This window comes from Hydra vulgaris, chromosome 01 (assembly GCF_038396675.1).
Source record: "Hydra vulgaris chromosome 01, alternate assembly HydraT2T_AEP".
Lineage (NCBI taxonomy): Eukaryota > Metazoa > Cnidaria > Hydrozoa > Anthoathecata > Hydridae > Hydra > Hydra vulgaris.
Genome location: NC_088920.1, coordinates 25,082,501 through 25,106,031, shown reverse-complemented (window position 1 = coordinate 25,106,031; position 23,531 = coordinate 25,082,501). Strand labels below are relative to the sequence as shown.

Here is a 23,531-nt window from a genome sequence, read left to right as displayed (position 1 = left end):
TTGCGTACATTAAAAAAAGTATTGTGACAGCACAAGTCTCAGAAATAGATATTGAAGAATTAAAAAATGAATTTTATCCTCATTTACAACCTTGTCAGTGTAATTTATGTGGTGAAATACCAAAACAATAAGTAACTCTAAAAAATTGAGAACACTTATTTTGTTTTTTTCTGCCTAGTAGAAAATTTCAAGGTAAACAAACTCAATGAAACTTTATGTCCAAAATGTAAAGAGCTTATATTACCTGATAATTTGGTGACCAAAGCAAACTCTTTTTAAAATATGTTAACTGTTGAGTGTAAATGTAAAAAAAAGTTCAATATAATGAAAGAATATGGTTTACATACTAATCTTTAATGAGTATCTGTATTGATAAATCAATATCACAAACAGCCCCATTGTTATCACCAACAATATCTTTATTTGCTTCTAATTTGGCTTCATCGTCGTCATCTTTATTGGCTTCAATATCATCATCAACATCATAATTATTTAATAAAAAATTCTACAATTTTTATTTCCACAATGGATAATGGTATTCCAAGAATAGTTGAAGATACTGCACTCTATGCCCTTAAGTAAAAAGAGATAGCTAAAGATGGTGGACAAGAAGTTGAGTTAAAAAGTAAAGAGTCTTAAATAATGTTTTTTAATTTTAACTTATAAATTTATCATAACTATAAATTAAATACGTGTTATTTTTCATGGATCTTTTTTTATTAACCAGTTTTGTTTTTACTTACTCCAAAAGCTTATGTAAGCAGTAACCAAGCATCAAATACAACTATAAAAGTCAGAAATGCTTTGGTACATCCTACGTCTATAATCAAGGCTGCTAAATTCATTTCATGCAATGACAAAAGGTTAATATTAAAAAGGATAATAAAAATATAAAAGGATATAAAAAGGATATAAATACTAAAAGAGTAGTAGTTTGTAACCAACAATGAATGCAAGCAAAAAGACAAGCAATGAAAGCGAATCTGTGCATATTTTATTTGAATATCTAATATTTTATTCTGTTGAGAAAGAAGTGTCAATTAAAATGTTTCTATTGACCTGGTTTTACATAGTCATAACATATATGGAACAAAAGATGTCTCCTCAAGAATGAAATTTTAAACGGCTATTTTCATAGCCACAAACATAATAAAAACATATTTGGTAAAATTTTTGAGTTATGGGCAATACATAAATATAACCCCTGTTATTTCAATTGATATTGACTGTTCATATACAACATTCAAAATGTTGTATATGAACAGTACCGTGTCCCGCCCCTTCTTTTTGAAAATAGCCTGTCATTAGAGCACTAAAATCTTAAAAAATTTTCTATTTGGTATTATTAAAAAACTCCTTAAATTCGCTCGTTGCCCCACCCTCCAATTGAGGTGTGTAAAGTAGCCTAGCCACGGTCTGTATATGTATCTAAATGTACAAATACTCAAATAATTTTAAGTAAACGATTTTAAAAACTTAAACGACAATTCCAAAGTAAGAATATCTCACAATTTGAATGTTAGCAAAAGCAAAAAACAAATTACATCTTCGTTTGTTCTTATCAATAGCAGGTAGGGCCTCCAAGTCTTTATATATTATATATATGCCCCACCCCTCAATTAATAGTTTATTTTCTTATATATTTTTCCAAATACACGTATCCGACTATTAGATACTTAAGAGCCATGTTCGTAGCATATCAAGGGCTTGGAACCAGAACGAAGTATGTACAATATTCAACATTTTGAGAAAAAGCAATTTGAAATCTTCAATCATACATCTAAAATCTAATTCTTCACAAAATTTAATGTTTTTTTGACATAATATTATTATGTAACATAAAATTCCGTGACGAATTAGATTTTTGATGTATGATTTCAAATCGCTTCTTCTGAAATTGTTGTAAAGTGTACATACGGCGTTCTGTCTCCAAACCCTCAATATATTAAAAAACCATGGGTTTTGCTAATATGAAATTTCGAGTTCGTAAATATTAAACGAATAAAGAAATATCATAATATTGAAATGCGGTTTTTTAAAGTTATTGCTAAATCCATATTGAATGGATCATTTCATCATTTTATTTAATTAATGCCTACCTAGAAATACCGAGATTGATGTAGCAGAGGCGTAACTAAGGTGAGGTGTAATTAGGGTCACCATTCTTCTTAAAGACATTAACATGTTTTTGAGGAAGAAGTGGAAATTTATTTGAGCGTTTTTTATTAAGACTTTAATAGAAATTAGGCTAAATATATAGCGGCTTTTCAGATTGATGTTATTTATCTTCTTGGCTTTGTCTGGTATCGATAATATATATATATATATATATATATATATATATATATATATATATATATATATATATATATATATATATATATATATATATATATATATATATATATAAATTAGTGTATTCTACAAACAGAGTGCTCAATGTTCTAAAAGAACAGAGCAATAATAAATTAGTAAAAACACTTATCTAATTTTTGATTACTTCCACACTGTTTCACCATCAGTAGGTTCATCAGAAAGATTCTTCCTGATGAACCTACTGATGGTGAAACACAGTGTTAAGTAATCAAAAATTAGATAAGTGTTTTTACTAATTTAAATATATATACATATATATTTATATATATATATATATATATATATATATATATATATATATATATATATATATATATATATATATATATATATATATATATATAAATTAGTGTATTCTACAAACAGAGTGCTCAATGTTCTAAAAGAACAGAGCAATAATAAATTAGTAAAAACACTCATCTAATTTTTGATTACTTACCCCGGTGTTTCACCATCAGTAGGTTCAACAGAAAGATTCTTCCTGATGAACCTACTGATGGTGAAACACAGTGTTAAGTAATCAAAAATTAGATAAGTGTTTTTACTAATTTAAATATATATACATATATATTTATATATATATATATATATATATATATATATATATATATATATATATATATATATATATATATATATATATATATAAATTAGTGTATTCTACAAACAGAGTGCTCAATGTTCTAAAAGAACAGAGCAATAATAAATTAGTAAAAACACTTATCTAATTTTTGATTACTTCAACACTGTTTCACCATCAGTAGGTTCATCAGAAAGATTCTTCCTGATGAACCTACTGATGGTGAAACACAGTGTTAAGTAATCAAAAATTAGATAAGTGTTTTTACTAATTTATATATATATACATATATATTTATATATATATATATATATATATATATATATATATATATATATATATATATATATATATATATATATATATATATATATATATATATATATATATATATATATATATATATATATATATATATATAAATTAGTGTATTCTACAAACAGAGTGCTCAATGTTCTAAAAGAACAGAGCAATAATAAATTAGTAAAAACACTTATCTAATTTTTGATTACTTCAACACTGTTTCACCATCAGTAGGTTCATCAGAAAGATTCTTCCTGATGAACCTACTGATGGTGAAACACAGTGTTGAAGTAATCAAAAATTAGATAAGTGTTTTTACTAATTTATATATATAATATATATATATATATATATATATATATATATATATATATATATATATATTTATCCTTAACGTTTTCAAGTGTAATTTTTCTTTTTTATATATCTTAAACGTTTGTATTTTAAATCATGTAGTAAAGAACAATATATATATATATATATATATATATATATATATATATATATATATATATATATATATATATATATATATATATATATATGTATATATATATATATATATATATATATATATATATATATATATATATATAATTTTATTCTTAAGGTCCTTTAGAATAAAAGTCGCTGGCCCCCGGCGTCGTCGGCCTTACCTAACTAGAATCTTGTTTGTGTGCATATATATTTATTGCAGGTAAAATTGCAAATAATAAGGCTATCAGACAATATAGTTGTTGCATCAATAATAGGAGGATCAAGACATGGTGAGCAAGTATATAAGCAAGTACAACTAAAATTGAGTCTTCTTGCCTGAAAATATTTTTAGTCATGGCCAACAAGTAAAGTTTGCAGTTTCAGAAATACCAACAAAATAAAGGCGGGTGGGGTAATTGGTCCTCCCCCCTCCCCTTACATGGTTTGGAAAATCTAAGTAAATAATACTTAGTGTTTGCATTCCTATATAAAAAAAGCATACAATGTTAACTAAAATATTAAAATATCTTGAAGTAGTTTAGAACTATTATTACACAGCTATTTGACAGAGATTAAAGAGTTTGGTTGTTTAACTAAATACGTATTTCAAACCTTGATTTGTTAATTATTTTATCAACCTTTTTTACAAGTTCCAATTTACAATTCACGTTTTCAAAATTTAGTGGAATTTTTTTGTAAACATTAGGTAAAGCTAATCTGACTTGTTTGTTTTCTTGTATTATTGGATACTAGATCCAAGAATGACGTTGTAGACATTACTGATTGCAGAAAGTTTTAACAATATCTTTATAATTCAGTGTAACAATATATTTTGACATCAAAGATAAAGACATTGCAATTTTATATGAGAAAAAATTGTATTTATGTCCAGTATAAGTGCAATTTTTTTTGAAACAATTTACTGAGCTCATTTGTTAAAGAGAACAGCACATCCTAAAGACACAATAAAATCACTTTCCTAATTGATAATAATAAAACTTGCATTTGATGAAGATTATCTGTCTGCATATGATTTTTCCACTGCATCAATTTTGTGGAATCTCAACACTAAACGTTAGCAAAGCAACTAATTTTACGCAACGTAAAATTAGTTGTGAATTTAACATGTTTTAATAATAAAATTTCGTTCGAAGCATTGAAAAATTAAAAACTTTGCCGATAAACAAAAATTAACTAAAAAGTTGTATAATTTATGGGTTTGCTGAAAAAAATCTACATACGCCCCTCTTTACTTGATGGTCTAGATCCGCACCTGCAACGAAGCAAGAAAAGTTTTTTAAAGAATTTTTCACCAAGAACGAAGTGTTTACAGAAATATCACAACAGTCAAGACGATAACGAATATTGAGCTTAAACTGCAACAATTAAAATGTATACAACCGGTTATTAGTCCAAGTAACTTAAAATGTAAGGAGGAAGAGAGCGAGAAATTTTTGAAGAATGTAATTTTACTGAACTGTCATCCTCATTTTTTATAAAACAGTTCGGAAATTTTTATTAGCGAGAATGAAGGTTTTTGAAAATATTTTAAATTTGGTGTATAATTTCAACATTGTTGTAAGAGAAAATACATTAAAGAATAATTCATTACAATAAATAGAGGTGATAAAGATAAATAAATAGAGGTGATAAAAGATTGTTAAATAAAAGAAGTTAAATGCCAAGAAAAATAATAAAAATTTATGTTGCATTCTTAAAGTAGCAGCAATTGAATTCTTATTTCTTCAAAACACTGTTGATATAAAAGATCATAATAGATTTCATTTTGCATGTTTTAAAAATACACAAGCAACTTCATTATCCAGTTCATTTTTTATAACGATACATTCGTTATTTGATTGGTGTTTTTGTTTGGTCAACAGTTGAATGTTTAAAAAAATTATTATTGTATGACAACTCAATAAATCCCTCAAAGTTATTATTTGAGGGATTTATTGAGTTGTCAGCCAAGATTCAGTTATCCAGATTTATACATATATAAGAAACGATAGATTTTGAAACGCAACGCGGGATAATAGGTTAATTTAGGCAGCCAAAAATATTTTGTAACCATTGATTAAAAAATGTAACTTTTTTTAAAGAAAGGCAATATTTTTTTAAACTACAGATGATAGAGTCCCACACACTTTTTTTGTAAATCTTTTCCTAAGGCACTAATGCATAAACATGATAAGCCTGTTATATTTGCTAGAAAACTGTGATTTTCTTTCTCTTACTTTAACTCTACATTGAGATCAAAACCTTAGATTTACTGTTTTTCGAAAGTATCAGGAAGCACTAGTAATTACTGTTATCATAAAGTATCAGGTGGTACTAGTAATTACTATAATAACTTTTATTAATATATTTTCCTGTAGTTAATAACTCTTATTAAGCTATGGCGAATATAAAAATAAAAATGTTTTGTTAGCGTAATTTATATTTTAACTCAAACCAACTGCTATAAGAAAAGACGGATATTTTCAATCCCAAGATTTCGGGATTGAGAAATTTGTCCACGGGATTCTGGGATTGAATAGAAAAAAAAGTGAAGTTAACAAGATTGAATAGAAAGTGAAGCTAGAAATAGAAATAGAAGTGAAAGAAAAAGAAGAACTAACTTTTTAAGTACTCGTCAAACATTTTAAAATGATAAATTTAATAAAAATATAACTAAAATACTTCATTCATCAAAGAACCTAAGTAATTTAGACTATAAAACAATACCTTAAAATGATTACACAAGAGTTACATTTATTTTTGAATGTACCACCTTAAAAAATAAAAGCGCCAATCATTTCATTGCTTAATCGTATTCGATTTTTTTAAACATAACCCAGCGACTGAGAATGCTCGTTCAGACTCCCTACTTGTTGGCCTTATAAATAGTATATAATTAAATGTTTTTTAAAGGTGATCACATCTTGAGCCACCACTTTCAAATAACAGCATTTCTTTTTGAATTTTAAAAGTTATACTTTCTACCCTTATAGGTTGTGTTCGTATTGCTGCCTATACTTTTTCTATAACTCCATGTAATTGTTCACTAATTATTTTGACATTATTATCATTTTCATAACTTAAAAAAGCCTGGTTCAACCGAACACAACTATCACTACTCAAGTCTGCTGCTGTTATTATATCTGCCGACTTAAAAATAAACTTTTTGTCCTTTTACTTTTTTTATGCCAATCCTTAAATCCCGGAAAATTTCGGAGACTAACCCCGAGTTTTCAGGATGAACAATTTGTACAGGATCCCGGGATTGCCATTGCTAAGTTACTCTTTTCGCATCAGAAATGTCACTCTTGATAAATGGTACAGTTGGCTGCAGTAAATTGCCATTCAACCGTAGCGCAGAGGTAGCGCAATTGCTTCAGAAACAAAAAATCCGTGGTTCTCTGGGCAAGTTTTGCAACATTGGTTAAGAAGAAGCCGTGAACTTCCAATTAAATGCTCATCTGCGACGCTCTTTGATAAGACCGTTAGGACTTCTTGGGGCACCTAAAAGAAATAAAAAAAAAACTTAGAAGAAATGTATAAAGTATTGATGTGCTAAATTAGCCAATGATTTAATTTTGAACTTTTATATATAGAAAAATATATATAGAAAAATGCAAAATTATATATAGAAAAATGCAAAATTAAAGTATAAACCATAAACTAATATATATGCCAAATAAACAAATCAACCATAAAAAACTCAACAATTTTATTGTTTATATTTATTTTATATCAATTAGTTTGGTAATATTTATTTAATATCAGTTTTATTACTCATAATTAAACTGATTCGTTAACTATAGTTTATAACATGTAAAAGTTAATTGCAATTTGTACCTTTTTCATAATAATGTGAAAGTATCAAAGTGTAAATAGTAAGAAGCAATTTTACGCGCGTGTGGGTTTGTGGGGGTGTGGGAAAGTGGGGAAAAGGTCAGCCCCCTGCAGAAGGCTATTTTCAGTTTAATTTTTTAAGGAGTTTATTCTACTAGTCGGCCGTTTGACAAATTTCAGTCGGCAAATTTTGAATTTAGAGGAATTTTTTTAGAAAGCAGGGAGTTTGTTAGGATTTTTCCCGCCTCTTTCAATTTTCATTTTTTATGTCTTTTTTTTTCAAAACTGTTGAAAATAATATTCTAGATATATAAATTCAATATTAAAATTAGTATTTTATAAATTGAAAGATTAAAAGCATTTATTTTCATTTCAAAATATCAATAAAACAGTATTTTTAATTTATGTGGATGCAAATTAAAACCCCCTTTTTTCTTTTAATTTTTATAACAAACACTTTTATTTATATCTATTTATTATGGGTTGCCATAATAAATTACAGTTATTTTGATTATTAAACAAGTTTTAAACAAGTTTTGACAAAAATTAAAATGAAAAATTAATTTGTTACTTTTTATGGTTATGGTTATTTTTTCTTAAATGGTTATAGTTTTTTTGTAGAGCAATGGTTGTTTAAAATAAACTATCAATGCTTTACAAAAAAAAAATAATTCAATAGACCAATACGGAAAATAGCGTAATAATAATAGCGTAAAATAGAATGCTGGGGGAAAAAACTATGGTTATTAGACAAATCACGTGATTTACCCACTTGATTAATTTTTTTGAAATCAAGAAAGAATACATGAACATTTTTGAACGTTGTTGAACTGCCTGTTCCAAGATTTTTAATACTCAGATATTATATTTTCTGAATCTCTAATTTTTACTTTCTTATAATAGATAGGAGAAGATGGGAGAGAGTTCCAAAGGGCTGAGGTGCCAGGAAAAAAACTAGATGAATAAAAGTTTTTAGAGAATGCAGGGACAGATACAGTAAAAGAACCAGACTTTGCTGAATGACGAGTTAAGCGAGAATGAGTTTTAGTTGGTGGAACTAAAGATGATAGCTCTTTTGAGCAGCGACCATGATAGTATTTGTAGTAAAGAGAAAGAGATGCAACTTTACGACGATGGAAAAACGGCTCAAGCTCAACAGATAGAGCGGGTCCAACTACGTTTACAATGCATTGGACCTTGTCTAGACGAAAAAGAGCATCGTTAGAAGAACCAGCCAACATATGACAACAGTATTCCAACAGGGGGAAAAAGAGATTTGAAGAGGTAGAGAATGGAATCAGGATAGAGAAAATGACGACCACGATAAAGAGACGCAACATTAACAGATGCTAATGCTTTTTAAAAAAACTTTTTTACATCTTCTTTATTCTGTTTAATTTAAAATTTTTGGTTTTTAAAATCGGAGAATTTTTAAATTGCATGTTTAAAGCACGAGCCAATTGTCCATGATTTTTTTTCGGGAAATATTTATTTGCGCTAAAAGGTCATTGGTAGAATTTTGTGTAATATTTTATTTTTGCAAAAACAGTTTTAATTTGTAGATGATTTTACATCTTTCTATCCTTTTGTTAAATTTACCTGATTGTTTCTAGCTACTTTACATCTCTAAAAATGTAGCATCCTAGAGAATAAGTTAAATATTTTTCTTTTTCTTGTAAGTATTCTTCTGCAAGTTTCACATTTTAGTCGGTTTTTATGACCCTGTACATTTAGCAGCTTCTGAAATTAATGGGGGCTCAAACCTTATATGGTCATATTATCTTCTTAAAGGTTACATTTTTAAACATATGAAATTTTTATTAATGTAATACATACAAAAATCACTTTTCAATTTTTTTTTCATCTTTCACAATCACTCTGTCAAATAATTTTTTTTCTTTTTTTGGTTATGTTTTACCAATAAAGTTGTTATTGATGACACTATGACAGTTTTCATCAATAAAGACTTTATTGGTGAAACACTGTGTAAAATGAAAAAAGTTTGATAAGTGAATTTCTACTAATTTATTATTTCTCTGTTTTTTTAACAGAATTGAGAACTCAATTTTTTTTTAAACAATATATATATATATATATATATATATATATATATATATATATATATATATATATATATATATATATATATATATATATATATATATATATATATATATATATAAATATATATATATATTCAGGTAGGTGGATAGAATGGAGTCAATGGCAATGCAGAACTATCGTGAGTTTATAGGGCTTTATAATCGAATTGCACAAAACTGTTTTGAGTCATGTGTTGTTGATATGAGTCATAAAAGCCTTTCTCAAGAAGAGGAATTATGTGTGGAAAGTTGTGCAGATAAAATGATTGCAGTAAATCACAGACTTATGTCAGTTTTTATGGAAATAGGACCACCTGTTGATAAACAACTTGGTCTTTCTGGTGTACAAGCTGGGATGTGAAATGTCAATGTTTCAATTATTTTATTATTCAGATACAAAATATATAAAATTCAGTTATATATAGTTTTGTTAAAATAATTGTTGTAGCTGTTAAAGTTTATCCTGCTTTTTAAATTCTTATTTGGTTGGACGTTTTGTACTTCAGAAAAAATACTGCCATTTTCATAAGTGATTTTGATTTGAGTAAGATATAAAGTTTTTGTTGTTTAATCTCATTGCAAATAAAACCTAACTGGTGTGTTGCGATATGTGCTTTTTAGTATATGGTTTCTAAAATATTAGTTTTTATATGGACCATGTAACTTGATATTATCTTAAAATAAAGAAATGTTGGAATATGTCACAAGTTTAAAAATTTTGCAACTGTTTTGATTTGACAAAAAGGCGTACAGTGGATATCTCAAATGTAGCATGGAATTTGTTTTACTATTTAAAACCATTATTTGAAATATAAAGTTCATCAAAGTTTTGTAAACAATTATATACAAACTTCATTTGATTTAAAGGATGGATAAGTGGGTAACAAGTATAAATGAATTGTTTTGAATTTTTATAGTTTTTTTTACTAAATGCTTTCAAGATCAGCATTGTTAGTTTTGAAAAGTTTCAAATTTTATTTTAATTTTTATTTAATGATATTGACCTATATTTCTTTTTTATTATCTCATCAGTTTTTAATTAAGGATTGTTTTATTATTATTATTATTTTATTATTATTATTACTATTATTATTATTATTATTATTATTATTATTATTATTATTATTATTGTTATTATTATTACTATTATTATTATTATTATTATTATTATTATTACTATTATTATTATTATTATTATTGTTATTATTATTATTGTTATTATTATTATTATTATTATTATTATTATTATTATTATTATTATTATTATTATTATTATTATTATCATCATTATTATTATTATTATTACTATTTTTTTACAATTGTTACTGTTGTTTTTATTGTTATTATTAATAACATTATTACTATTAATTTTGTGTTTTTTAGCATTTTTCTAATTTTACTCTAAGTAATTACTTTAAGTAATTTATCTTTACTGATCAAAGCAGTATAGTTACTGCATACTACATCTAGTTTTATAGAACAAAGCGCTTATTATTTAGAGATGTTGTTTTAATACAAAAAAAATTGTTTATAACTTGTTTATCTTTTAATAGACTTTAGTGCAGATTAGTCTAATGATATTAAAGCTTTTTTTGTTTACATTCATCTAAAGTAATGTGTTCATAAAATAACTTAATAAAATAGTAAACTTTGTATTAGATTTTGTTTATGAAATTCTCCTGGTACTTTAATATTTTGTGCACTGTTGAATTTGAAATGAGAGAAACATGAGTCTTGTTTTTATCACTAATTTGTGTTTATGCTATATATTATATTTAATCAGTCGTTTATAATATACTAGAAATATGAACATACTATTATGAGGTTTATACTATGTTTTTATGAGTTATGTATCATTGTTTATGGCATATTATGTCTATAAATACTGACTAAATATTTTATAACTCTTAATTAAGAAATGAAACCTGATTGTGTTTGGCAGTGTTTCTATTTGAAGAGTTTTCTCTATGATGTATTTATTTTAATTTATTTTAATAAAGATTTAAATTTTATGTAAATTTTTCAAATCTGTTGAAGTAATACATATTTTTATTTGGATTAAAGTTTCTCCCCGACAAATCATAATATAATTATTTGTGTATACTTTAATTTTTTTTCTTGCGCATAGTTTTATTCTATAAATAATTCATTTTGTTTAAATTATTTGTTTTATACATAATTTATATACAAAACCAAAACACATAGTTTTATTTTTTTTCAATGTATGACTCTATAGTCTTTGTGTTTTTTATTTTTATTTTTTATTTCATTGAATGGCTTTATACTCTTTTAAATGTTTGTAATATTTAAGCTATGTGTTTGATATATTTTAAAGATATATTTTGGTAGTCTTAAATGGTTAAAGGAAAAACTAATGCATCTGCATCATGGCTCGTAAATGCTGCACAACAATGCGTCATTGAAAAAGATACATTTGCTGCTAAAGCGTGGTTACTTACTGCTAAAACATTATTTCCTGCTGATTTTTCTATTCAGGTTATGTAAACAAAATAAAAACATTTTCAACCGCTTAAAAGCTATTTGATTAAATTTATATTTAATTTATTAGAAGTTTATTGAGTCAAATTTACAATAAAAAAACCAGGACTATATTTACCCCAACCAAGTCTCCAGTAATATCTTTTTCACCTGATTTCTTCTTAAAGCAGCTTTTTTAAAATAGTTTTATGTTTCAGGTTAACAAACTCAAGAATAGTTAAAAAGTCAAATATACCTAAAGCAGTTTTTCTTACTTTAAATTTTATTTATAATTTTTAACTTTTTAAATTAGTATGAAGAATTTCTGATGGAAAGAGAAGCAGGAAATGTTCATGTTTGTGGAAAATTGTTTTATGACATGTATTGTTTTTACTTTTTGTGATTAAACTTAGTTTTACATCTAAATAAATTATTTTTATGAAATTAATCTGACAAACTGATTGCCAGAAATGTGTGTTTCTAAACTAATTATGAAGTATAATTAATAATTAAGAAATTTAGTAATTATTAAATAAGTATTTATTAAGTAGTTAATTATTAATTTAGTAAATAGCTATTATTTTATTTTTAATTAGATAGTTAATTGTTAATTAAGTAATTAGTTATTAATTAAAGAAAAAGTATAATTAATAATAAATATTAATTTAGTAATTAATTATTAAGTAATTAAATTTTAATTGAGTAATTAGTTATCAAGCAATTAAATTTGAATTAAGTAATTAATTGTTAAGTAATTAGTTATTAATTAAGTATAGTTAATAATAATTAAATATGAAGTATATTAATAAGCTTTAACTCTAGAATCTGTATTTTTGAGATTTTCGAGAAAAACTCAAGGGGCACGTTAGTAAAATATCAATATCTCAGGAAAAAAAAGGTTTTAAAAAGTTGTGGAAATTCTATTTTTAACAATAATTATATTTGTCTTGAACCTTTAAGTACTGCACTAAAGAATATAATTAAAATTAAATTAGTTTTATTAAAAGTATTTTATTTGTTAAAAGTCATATTTCAAAAGTCTTTTCTTCCTAAGAATGGATAAAAAGATAAAATGGTAAAAATCTTATGTTCAATTTCTATCTTTGCAACCTAACTCAGTGAAGCGGTTCCTCTCTCCATCTGGATTTTGTTATATACTTTTAAAGTAGCTTAATTTCCAATATTAAAATGAATAACTGCATCATATACAGGAGCTTTCCACTGTACTAGTTTCACAAATGTATCTTTTGGAACTTGATTTCAAATTGTTGAATTGAAAGACTCATTTTGATTCTGAGTTTTGCCATGGAAACATTTTCATCTTGCAAAGCTACAAAGATTGACAAACTTTAAAATTTTATAATATTAACTTTTAGTCATAATTTATTATTCTACTTGTTAAGATGAAAAATAAATCTAATTTTTTTAATGTTCTAATTGATTAGAACTTGATAAGTGGAACCAATATTCCTGTAACTTTTTTCTGTCACAGGGGAACAGTTTCATAGATAGATAACCCTTTACTACTTTTTTTGAATTTTTTTTCCAAGTCCAGAATAATTTAAACCGATTCCAATTGGTTTAAATTATTTATTTAAAACAGTTTAAAGTTTATTTAAAACAATTTACCTTTAATTATAACTCCAGAGCTTTAAGTAAAGCTTACAAGTTGAATAACTTTTTGAGAGTGTTGGTTACTTTGAATTTTCCCATTTTGTCATTTAGATCCATTTCAATTTGTATATATATTTAAACTTGTTAAGTATACTATATATATAGTTTAACTGCAACGAGACTGACTTAAAAAGCATAATCAATAGTTATAACACTAAGAATTAAACATATATTTAAACTAATTTAAACACTAAGAATTAAACATATATTTAATCTAAAATAAATGTAAGTTTTAGTATCTATGTAAAAGAAACACCAATAGTTTCTATGATAAGTATATTTTTGAAAATGATTTTATTATAAATGTATTTTTCAAAAATTGATTTTTTTTCAATTCAAACCTTTTGAAAAATGCTATGCCCCTTTAAGTTTACAAATTTAGTACATAAAGAAAAAAATCAGCAAAAATATTTGAGAAAAGGAATTAATTATTTTTGAAAAAACAAACAAAAAAAAACAACAATAAAACAACTTTATTGAATTGGTTTTTTTATTTGTTATTGATGTTTTTTTATTTTATGCTGTTTTTTAATTTTATTATTTTGTTTTTTTTTCCTTTCTCCTTTTTTTACATGCATTTAAGTATACATTTATTGCCAGAATTATTTTAAAATTGGGACACTGAATGTACGTATATTAACCAATATTTTACGGATTGGTATAGCTGAGTGTGCACACATAAACCGATTTTTTTTAGGGACTGGCGAGTGTACATGCTTGTACCAGTTTATTTATTTCTATTTTATTTATTACTATTGTTATTTTTATTTATTTGTTTAATTGAATAAACAAAACAATTGATCTTTATCGTTTTGGTTTGCAAATTTTTAATATTAGACTTTGAATGTAACAAATAATTGATTTAAGCTTTCCTTAAATTATTAATTTTGATGTTATGTTTCATCTATTTTTTGTCTGCTTAAAGGTTGACTATGTTTTCAAAAGAGCCCGTGTTGTGGGAGGAGTTATCCAGAATTTTTCACTCACAAGATGTTAATAAGACACATCCTGAAAATAAATTTCTCAAAGGTATGTATAATTAGAAGGTTGCTTTATGTTAGAGATATTGTATAACATCTTGAAATTATTTGTATAATATTGAAGCCTTAAGTACCTGTTGATGAATCTGTTGTATTGAATAGTCTTTTATGCACTAAAAACACAACTAAATATTCAAGACTTGATATGCCAAGTTTAGAAGAATTGTTTTATTCAAGTCTAAAATATTATTCAAGAAAAGTTTCAAACCTACTAAAGGGTGTCTGCCAGATCAGGGAAAATATGGAAAAGTCAGGGAATTCAGATGTCTGCAAAAAAATCAGAAAATAATTAGGGAAATTTAGTTGAATTTTGGAAAAATCAGGAAGAAATCTGGAAAAATGGCTCTCCATCAATCTTAGATAACTTATGTCAGTACATATATCATACACATAATATAAAATTTTATTAAACAGAAATTTTTATGAACTTCTTTTGATACTTTCAATGTGTTTTGTACTAATATTTTTAAATTTTCAATTGAATAGCATTTTTCAAAAAGAATATTTTTAGAAGTTGAGTTTTCCTAACCTAAAATTAAATCAGAAAAACTAGGTAGTGGGTCAGAAATATCAAGGAAACATCAGTGAAATCAATCTCAAAATATTGGCACTATGGTACTATGATGTTAAATAGCTTTTTAAATCTTTGATTTATTAACAATTTTTTTTACAGAAAAATAGATCGAAGATGATTTGGAAAAAAATACAATATTGCATACAACATTGCATGAACAATGATTTAATATATTTTTTTATATGCCAAAAAACAGAAATATTTGGGACCTAATGTGCCAAATTTAAAAATGTTGTTTTGTTATATATATGCATACTAAAAATATATACATAGATTACCTAAAAAAATGGTCTTCATAAGCATTAGTATTTTTATTAATTTCATCTAATAATGACTTATTAAAAAATTAAGTAAAATAAAAAGTAAATGTTATTCATTGCCGTTCATAGGGCAGTCAGTTTTTTGCTTGCAGTTACAATTTTCAGTATTTTTTTCTTTGGGAATTTCATTATTATTAATCAATGCAAAATTATGGCCTTTTATAATTCTTTCAGTATTTTTCGTACAGCTTACCTTAATAGTGTTTCTGTTAAAAATTTTGTGCAATTTATTAGAGTGAGGGAAATGTATGTCAACTAATTTTAGAATGCTTTTCCAATATTTGTTTTATATAAGGCTAATAAGATAAAGGCTTTTTATATAAGGCTTATAAGGCTTATATTTTCCGAGAGGCTAAATGTGACATCAAGAAAATTCACAATTTTTAGAATAATGTTAATTTCAATTTGGAAGCCAATGTTTTTTCAATATTTGTTTAATATTTTTTTTGATTTTGTCAAGTTGAGGCCCTGATTTTTTTTGCATTATAATTAAACCATCATCACAATACAATACATAATTGATTAAAATGAACTATTTTAGCTAGTGAATTTAAAATATATACAAGTTTGCAAATTTCTGCTCTGTCAAAACTTCCCATTGTTACATCAAAGCACTTGTGCGTGGTTTTTTTCTTCCACATCTCATTATTAAAATAGAGTAAGGTTTTTCTACAATGTTTAATTAGACAAATTAATTAATTAATTTAATTAGAGTGACCCTGTAATTTCAGCATAGATTTTTCCAAATTCTATTGTTTTATATAACATTTTGGTTACTAATTTTAGAAAACCAATTTATAAATTGTTATAAAGTGTGATAAACGCTTGTGCTAGTGTGACTGATTCAATTCTAGCTTCTAAATTAATTGTTTTAGTAATGTTTTGGCCTTCTAAATTAATTGAATTTTCTGAGTTTTTCCGGGCTTTTGCATAATTATTAGAAATATTATCGCGCAGTAATTTATAGTGATTATCTGGGGCAATTTGGTATATGTTGTTTGTTTTATCAGCAAAAACTAAAATATTGGTGTTTGATTTTATATTATTAATGTCTAATTTGAGTTCCTTTTGGAAATCATTGTTAATATTTCGAAATTTTATTGTTTTAATCAAGTGTAATAAATTGTTTTCAAAGTTTTCTAGGTTGGGAATAAATGGTGGGGGTTTTTTGTTTTAAATCCAAAATTTTCTTTTTGGTTGTTTTCAATTATAGGATTTTTATTGTTTTCATATATGTTATATATTTTCATGCATGTTATGTTTTCATAATTAAATATATATATATATATATATATATATATATATATATATACATATATATATATACATATACATATACATATATATATATATATATATATATATATATATATATATATATATATATATATATATATATATATATCTATATATATATATATATATATATATATATATATATATATATATATATATATATATATATTTTATATATGTATATGTATATATATATATTTATTGTTTTTTATTTTGTTAAAGTATCAATAATTTGTAAATTATGTAACGATTTAATAAATGCTTGACTCCAGACTCCAGCTAAATAAACCTGAAACATTTTATTGAAAATGTGTTGAATTAAGTTTAAGTTCATTATAGTTTTAAACACTTTTATTTCAAACACTCATATTTTGTTCATTTATAAACAGCACTTGAATAAAATAGATTTAGAACTTCTATTAGTGACATATTTTTATATTCTTGGTGTGTTTTGCATTTAAATGATTGCAGTGGTTCTATAGCACATAGTGCATTTCTGTAACTTTCTAATAATATTTACCAATACATTAAATATTAGTTAGAAGTGTAAAGCATACCGTAAAGTTTATATCTTCATAGAGGTTTAAGTTTATTTAGTAACTGAGATTTTTTTGCTCCATTTTGTGCATGATTTAATGTCAAGCCTAATTTATTTTTGGAGGGCATAACTTTTATGGCTATAATTTTTTTAGCCATTTGAAATTTAATGTTGAATTTGATGTACAATTTGTTTGTGGCTTCGTTATTGCTTAAATTTTTCTCGCTCTGAAAATTTAGCATTCTATTTTTTTTTACTTCAATTACAAGCATTTTTCTAAATTCTTCATATTATTTAGTTTACTGAGCCCGTGAGTTTGTTGTTTACTGAGCCCTTGAGTTTGTTATTGCATTCAATATTAGTTTTAACTATAATAATGAAAATTGACACAAATGTGACAATATAAAATGTATTAAAAAGTATGGAATAGAAACATGGAATAGTTAAGATTACCTTTAGATGTCTTTACAATTCCTTCAGATTAAGAAATAGATATCGCACTATTTACATCACGATAATTTGCAAAAACGTTATTTAAAAATGATTAAAAAAAATTATAATAATAAATAATGTAGATAATTCAAGATAAAAATTGCCTGTTGTAATTTCGAAAAATATTTCAAATTAGCAACCAAAATTAAGTTTAATTAAATCGTTAATGGAAAGTTAATACTAAATAAAATTAATACTAGAAAAAATAAGTACTATGAATTTACCACTGTATAAAGTGTGTTTTTTACGTTGTACAACATCTTAATTCTAAAATTTTAATTTTTTCTAACATATGGAAATGATCCATGATGAAAACAAAGTTCTATCTGCTCCTTATTGAGAGATTTATACATATTTTTATGCCTTTTTTAAACAGTTCTCTTTTATTATAATTGTTATATAAAAATTTACTATGTACATTATCAAAAATGGATATTATTCCCTTTTTTAATGATTGATATAATTCCTTCAGGACATTTTAAAAGGTTGGTACACAAATAACTTGCTATAGATATTATTTAGGCATATAGGAATGCTCCTGGAAACACACATAAATGTCATAGCGCTAAGTTTTGGAAAAAAATGATATGGGAGTGAATAATTATTAGTTTAAAACTATATAGAATATTTATATATCTTCAATCTAGAAAATCCACAAATGAAAGAAAAAAATTTGCAAAATTTAGTTTAACATGAATCTGCAAAGGCAGCGGAATCACTCTGCAAAGGCGATAGAAATACCCTGCGAAGTCAAATAAATCACTCTGTGAAGACAATGAAATTACTCTTTGAAGGCAAATGAATCATTCTAAGAAGGCACCAGAGTTACTTTGTGAAGGCATCAGATTTACTCTTGAAACAAACTAATAATCTGTTTTTGTTGTTTTTTGTTACAAACCCTTAATGAATCTGGGAAATAATTTAAAGACCAAGGATATTTCAGCTCTATGAATGCCTAGCTTTCTGGTTACGACTAATCATAATGCACAAATCTTTAATTCAAAAGAGTAAATTTTCTTATTTTATAGACTTTATTGTTACGACTGTTATGGTTACGACTAATCATAATGCACAAATCTTTAATTCAAAAGAGTAAATTTTCTTATTTTATAGACTTTATATGACTACACTTTATATGACTATACTATACAATTAACTTATTCTAAATATAATTGAAAGTACCTACAGTTAAAAATAATAATTGTTTATTCTTAATAGAGTTAAATTGTAGTTATAATTACTTTATTCTAAATGTTTTTAAAGTAAATTATGCAAATTATGTAAATTATGCACACAATTTAATTAATTATTATATACATTTATGTAACTAGTATTACAACAGAAGGCAAAAAATATTATGTTTAAAAATGAAATGACAGTTTCTTCTAAAGTTGAAGATTCTTGGAACAAAGGAAGAAAAACTCTCAAAAAGGTTTTTGAGAGTTAAATAAGATTTCATTTGTAGACAGTGATTGTGGAAAATGTCCCATTTGTCCCTAGGAAGTGAAAATTTCCTGCTTGTCCCCAAAGTATGTCCCCTAGGAATTGAAAATTTCCTGCTTGTCCCCAAGGTAGTAAAAACTAAAAGCAATTTGAATATTTTAATAAAACTGTTGCAACTGAAGAATATTTTTATTTTCAAATTTTCTTTTTATTTTCAGATTATTGGAATTATTAAGGAATTTTTCATGCTCAAAAAAGTCAGCTATTCAACATTTGGTTTTTCCATATAAAAAAAATAAGTTAGGCGTACTAAAAAAACTTATTAGAAAGGAATGTAAAATCTCATTGCAACAGGTACATATATAGTATGAGTGATCTATTTCTAAGATAAAACTTAACCAAGATATTAATTATAACTGAAATTTTAAAAAAAAAGTTGGTTAAAAGTTATTTTTGTATTAGTATTACAGTTTTATTTTGCCCTTAAAAAAGTTCTTCTTTTTTATATCTAAGAAAAAAGTCATGGAATGCTTTTAAGAATGTTTTTTGTTTAGGTGGCAAAAGTCTTCATGTAGAGCTTTACAGTAAAAATAGCTTCTAAGACTATATTTAATGTTAAAAAGAATTCTTCCAGAGTAGACTGTACAGAACACTATGACAGAAATAAGGAAAAAACTTGGTAGGAAAGGTATCCAAGCATTTAAACATTATGTTCACAATCCTACAGTCTTGATAGACACTATCTTTAACAAAAATGGCGATATTAAAAAAAATTATTTTTATCCTCTAACCTACAACGCTTGTTAACAAAATTGATGTTATTGTGAGGGAACAGTCAAATTATTGAATAGAGAACTCAGAACCATGCAACATTTATCAAGCTGGTATGAACAAAGGTATAACAGACAATAAAGTCAATACAAAGTGGAATGGTAACCTGAGGAAAAGGTTTAAGCGCTCAAAAGTGTAATGGTTCCTTGCATTTTGAAAGATAAATCTGATAAATAGATAATTGATATAACTCCCTCTCCCCTTTAAAGTCTCATCTTTTTAAATATCACTCAATTCACTGATGTTTTAATATAAAACAATTATGAAAAGTTATGAAAAAAAAAATTATGAAGGAATGGTAGTTATGAAGGTTAGTATGTAAATTGGTGTCATACGTACCAACTGAACATTCTTAGAATGTTCAGTTGGTATCACCAGACATGGCTATAATAGAGGCACTACAATGGTCTAAACTGCAAAAATTTCTTAACTTTGTTGATCCTTTTAACGTTGTTTACTCTTATATCATTTCTAAAATGTCTCAACACCTTTAAGCATTCAAAGCAAGTAGGGCTTATTTTATTTTTTATTAAGTACATATTAAATAATAAAAATGTCGAAATGAATAGATTGATTAAATTTTAAGTTTTCAAGAGTAGTTTCTGAAATATTCTGTATAATTCAAATGCAAAAGGTATGAGAATCTTGATTATAGATATTCACAAGGATGGAAATTTCATATGATCAAAATTCATCTGCATGACTACCTCAATAGGTCATCTTGACCTGTTTGAATACTGAGTGAACAGACTACTAAAGTTGTTCAAAAAAAGTGTTGAGTGGGTGGTTGGGTATGTAGCCCTGGCTCCTCTGGTTTTCATGGCTCTGGGCAAAACAACACATTTAAATAAAAATGTAAATAAAGAACTAAAAACAGTTGTTTCTCTATGTTATTGTCTCAAAGATGGCTGGTTGAGGTTGTTTTATGAGATAATTCTCCTAGTCTCAGAAAATATAAGGCGAATTGGAAAAATCTCCTAATTATGAGCAAACAGAATTTTGTTTTAAACATAATTCACCTCCATAGATATCATATGTCAGGAAAAGCTTTATATTTCAAAATTAAAATATTGTACAAAAAGAAACCACTATACACGGCCAAAAGAAAACCACTATACATGGCAGTGTAATACAAAATATTTATGAAACAAAAATAATAGAATCTATAACTTTAATAACATAATTTATAAACTAAATTATATAATCTAAATAATGACATTTATTATTACAAAATAATAAACAAGGAAAATATATGTATATATACATGTATATATACATAGTATATATTTTTTCTAATTCTAATAAAACTGTTTCTTTTTTGTTTTACCTTATATATTTTATGAGTTATGTCTTTTTAAATAATGTTTTTAAGTCCTGTTTTTCAGTTGTCTTAAAGTCAACTTTAACATTAATTTTATTTTATTGGTTAAAGTTGTTTATATTGATGTAATAATAGTTTAAATGTATTAAATAATAATACTGTTTTAATTGTTAAACATATTAGCAACTAAATTCCTGAAAAAAAAAAAAAGTTTAAGCTGTCTTTATGTATTTTTAGTACTTCTTAGTACAATATTTAGAAAAATAATTTCTAGCATGCGCACAGAGAATTATTTGAAATAATAAATTCCAGCATGCACACAGAATTATTTATAATAATAATTTATAGCATGCACACAGAGAACTGATTAGGCAAAGCTAATGACTAGAAGGAAAAATACAGTTTTGATAAAAATAATATTGTATTGTTACTTTACTTTTAAAAGTTATGATTGGAAACCCCAACTTAACTCAAGTTGGGGTTTCCAATCAAGTAAAGTTACGACATAATATTATTTTTATTAAAACTGTATTTTTCCTTCATTTATTTAAAAATATTTTCAGAAATGTTTGATTCACTTCCTGTTAATCACCAAAAAGAGCTCCTGTTAAAATATGCCAGTAAGTGTTTTTTTTAAGAATTATTTTTTTATCAAAAACTATAAAATCAAAGAAGAAAAATGAGATTGTATAGATCAGAAATATTTAATTAAATTCTTCAATAGACCACCAAGAAGATTTAATCCATAAATGCAGAATATCTCTTCTTGTTTTAAAGCGGTTTAAAGGGGCAATAAAGGATCAAGGGGTATGAATTTTTTTTTTATATAAAACTTTAATTAAACTATAATTAATAATATGTATTAAACTGTAATTAATAATGTCATTTAAAATTTTATAATTTCTAAATAAAGCATTTTATATTTTAATATTGATTTTAAATGTATAGATTAATTGTTAAATATTTGATGCTCACCTTGAGGCACTAAGAAATTTTATAATTTAAAAATCAGACTTGAGTTGATGTATAAAAAGTTTTTTTTGTACGCAATCAAAAAAGTGCTAGATTTTTTGAATTAATCTTTTGTAATATGTCATGTGGTTTATGTAATATGTCATGTGGTTTATGTAGTATGTCATGTGGTTTATGTAATATGTCATGTGGTTTATGTAATATGTCATGTGGTTTATGTAATATGTCATGTGGTTTATGTAATATGTCATGTGGTTTATGTAATATGTCATGTGGTTTATGTAATATGTCATGTGGTTTATGTAATATGTCATGTGGTTTATGTAATATGTCATGTGGTTTGTGTAATATGTCATGTGGTTTATGTTGCTGCATATGATAAATAACTTTAAAACAATAAGGACAATCACACTTTTAAATAAAAATTCAGGTAATGAAGTTTTTTAGATAAACCTATACAGGATGAAGAACATGAGGAGTGTTTACAACAGGAAATGAACCAACTATATGAACTTTATAGTCATCCATTTCATGGATGATTATAAAATAATAAAAAAAAGGAATGTTTAAAAGTGAAATCAGCTTTTTCTTTCTTTTCAAAAATTATGAAACAACTAAATTTTGATATAAATTTGTTTCAAAATTGTTAAAATGTCAGTTTTTCAATAAGATATGACTAAGAATAAATAAATTTTAATAAGACATTTTGCCAAAAATTTTGGTATTTGATAAGACAATCGATTTTAATGAGACAATTGGTAAACCCAGTTGTCCTGAAGTTTCAAAATAGCATTACAGTGGCAAAGCATTGAATTAAGTTAATGGAACATCCTGAGATATGCTTTACCAATAAAACTTAATAAAAACATATAAATGG

At 25.1% G+C, this 23,531-nt stretch overlaps 1 protein-coding gene across 2 annotated transcripts in view; it reads left to right on the top strand.

Moving 5' to 3' along the window:
- Nucleotides 1-11,948: 11,948 nt before the first annotated feature.
- The window catches only part of LOC100204300 (integrator complex subunit 10), a 46,134-nt gene continuing 34,551 nt past the window's right edge, over nt 11,949-23,531 (top strand). For both annotated transcript variants that reach the window (XR_010635755.1, XM_065787751.1), the window contains exons 1-5: nt 11,949-12,171; nt 12,467-12,534; nt 14,753-14,856; nt 22,246-22,302; nt 22,407-22,489. Coding sequence is in view for 1 of the 2 variants with exons in the window: in XM_065787751.1 (XP_065643823.1) it covers nt 12,031-12,171; nt 12,467-12,534; nt 14,753-14,856; nt 22,246-22,302; nt 22,407-22,489 (453 nt within the window). In the remaining variant the exon portion in view is untranslated. The remainder of the gene's footprint in view (nt 12,172-12,466; nt 12,535-14,752; nt 14,857-22,245; nt 22,303-22,406; nt 22,490-23,531) is intronic.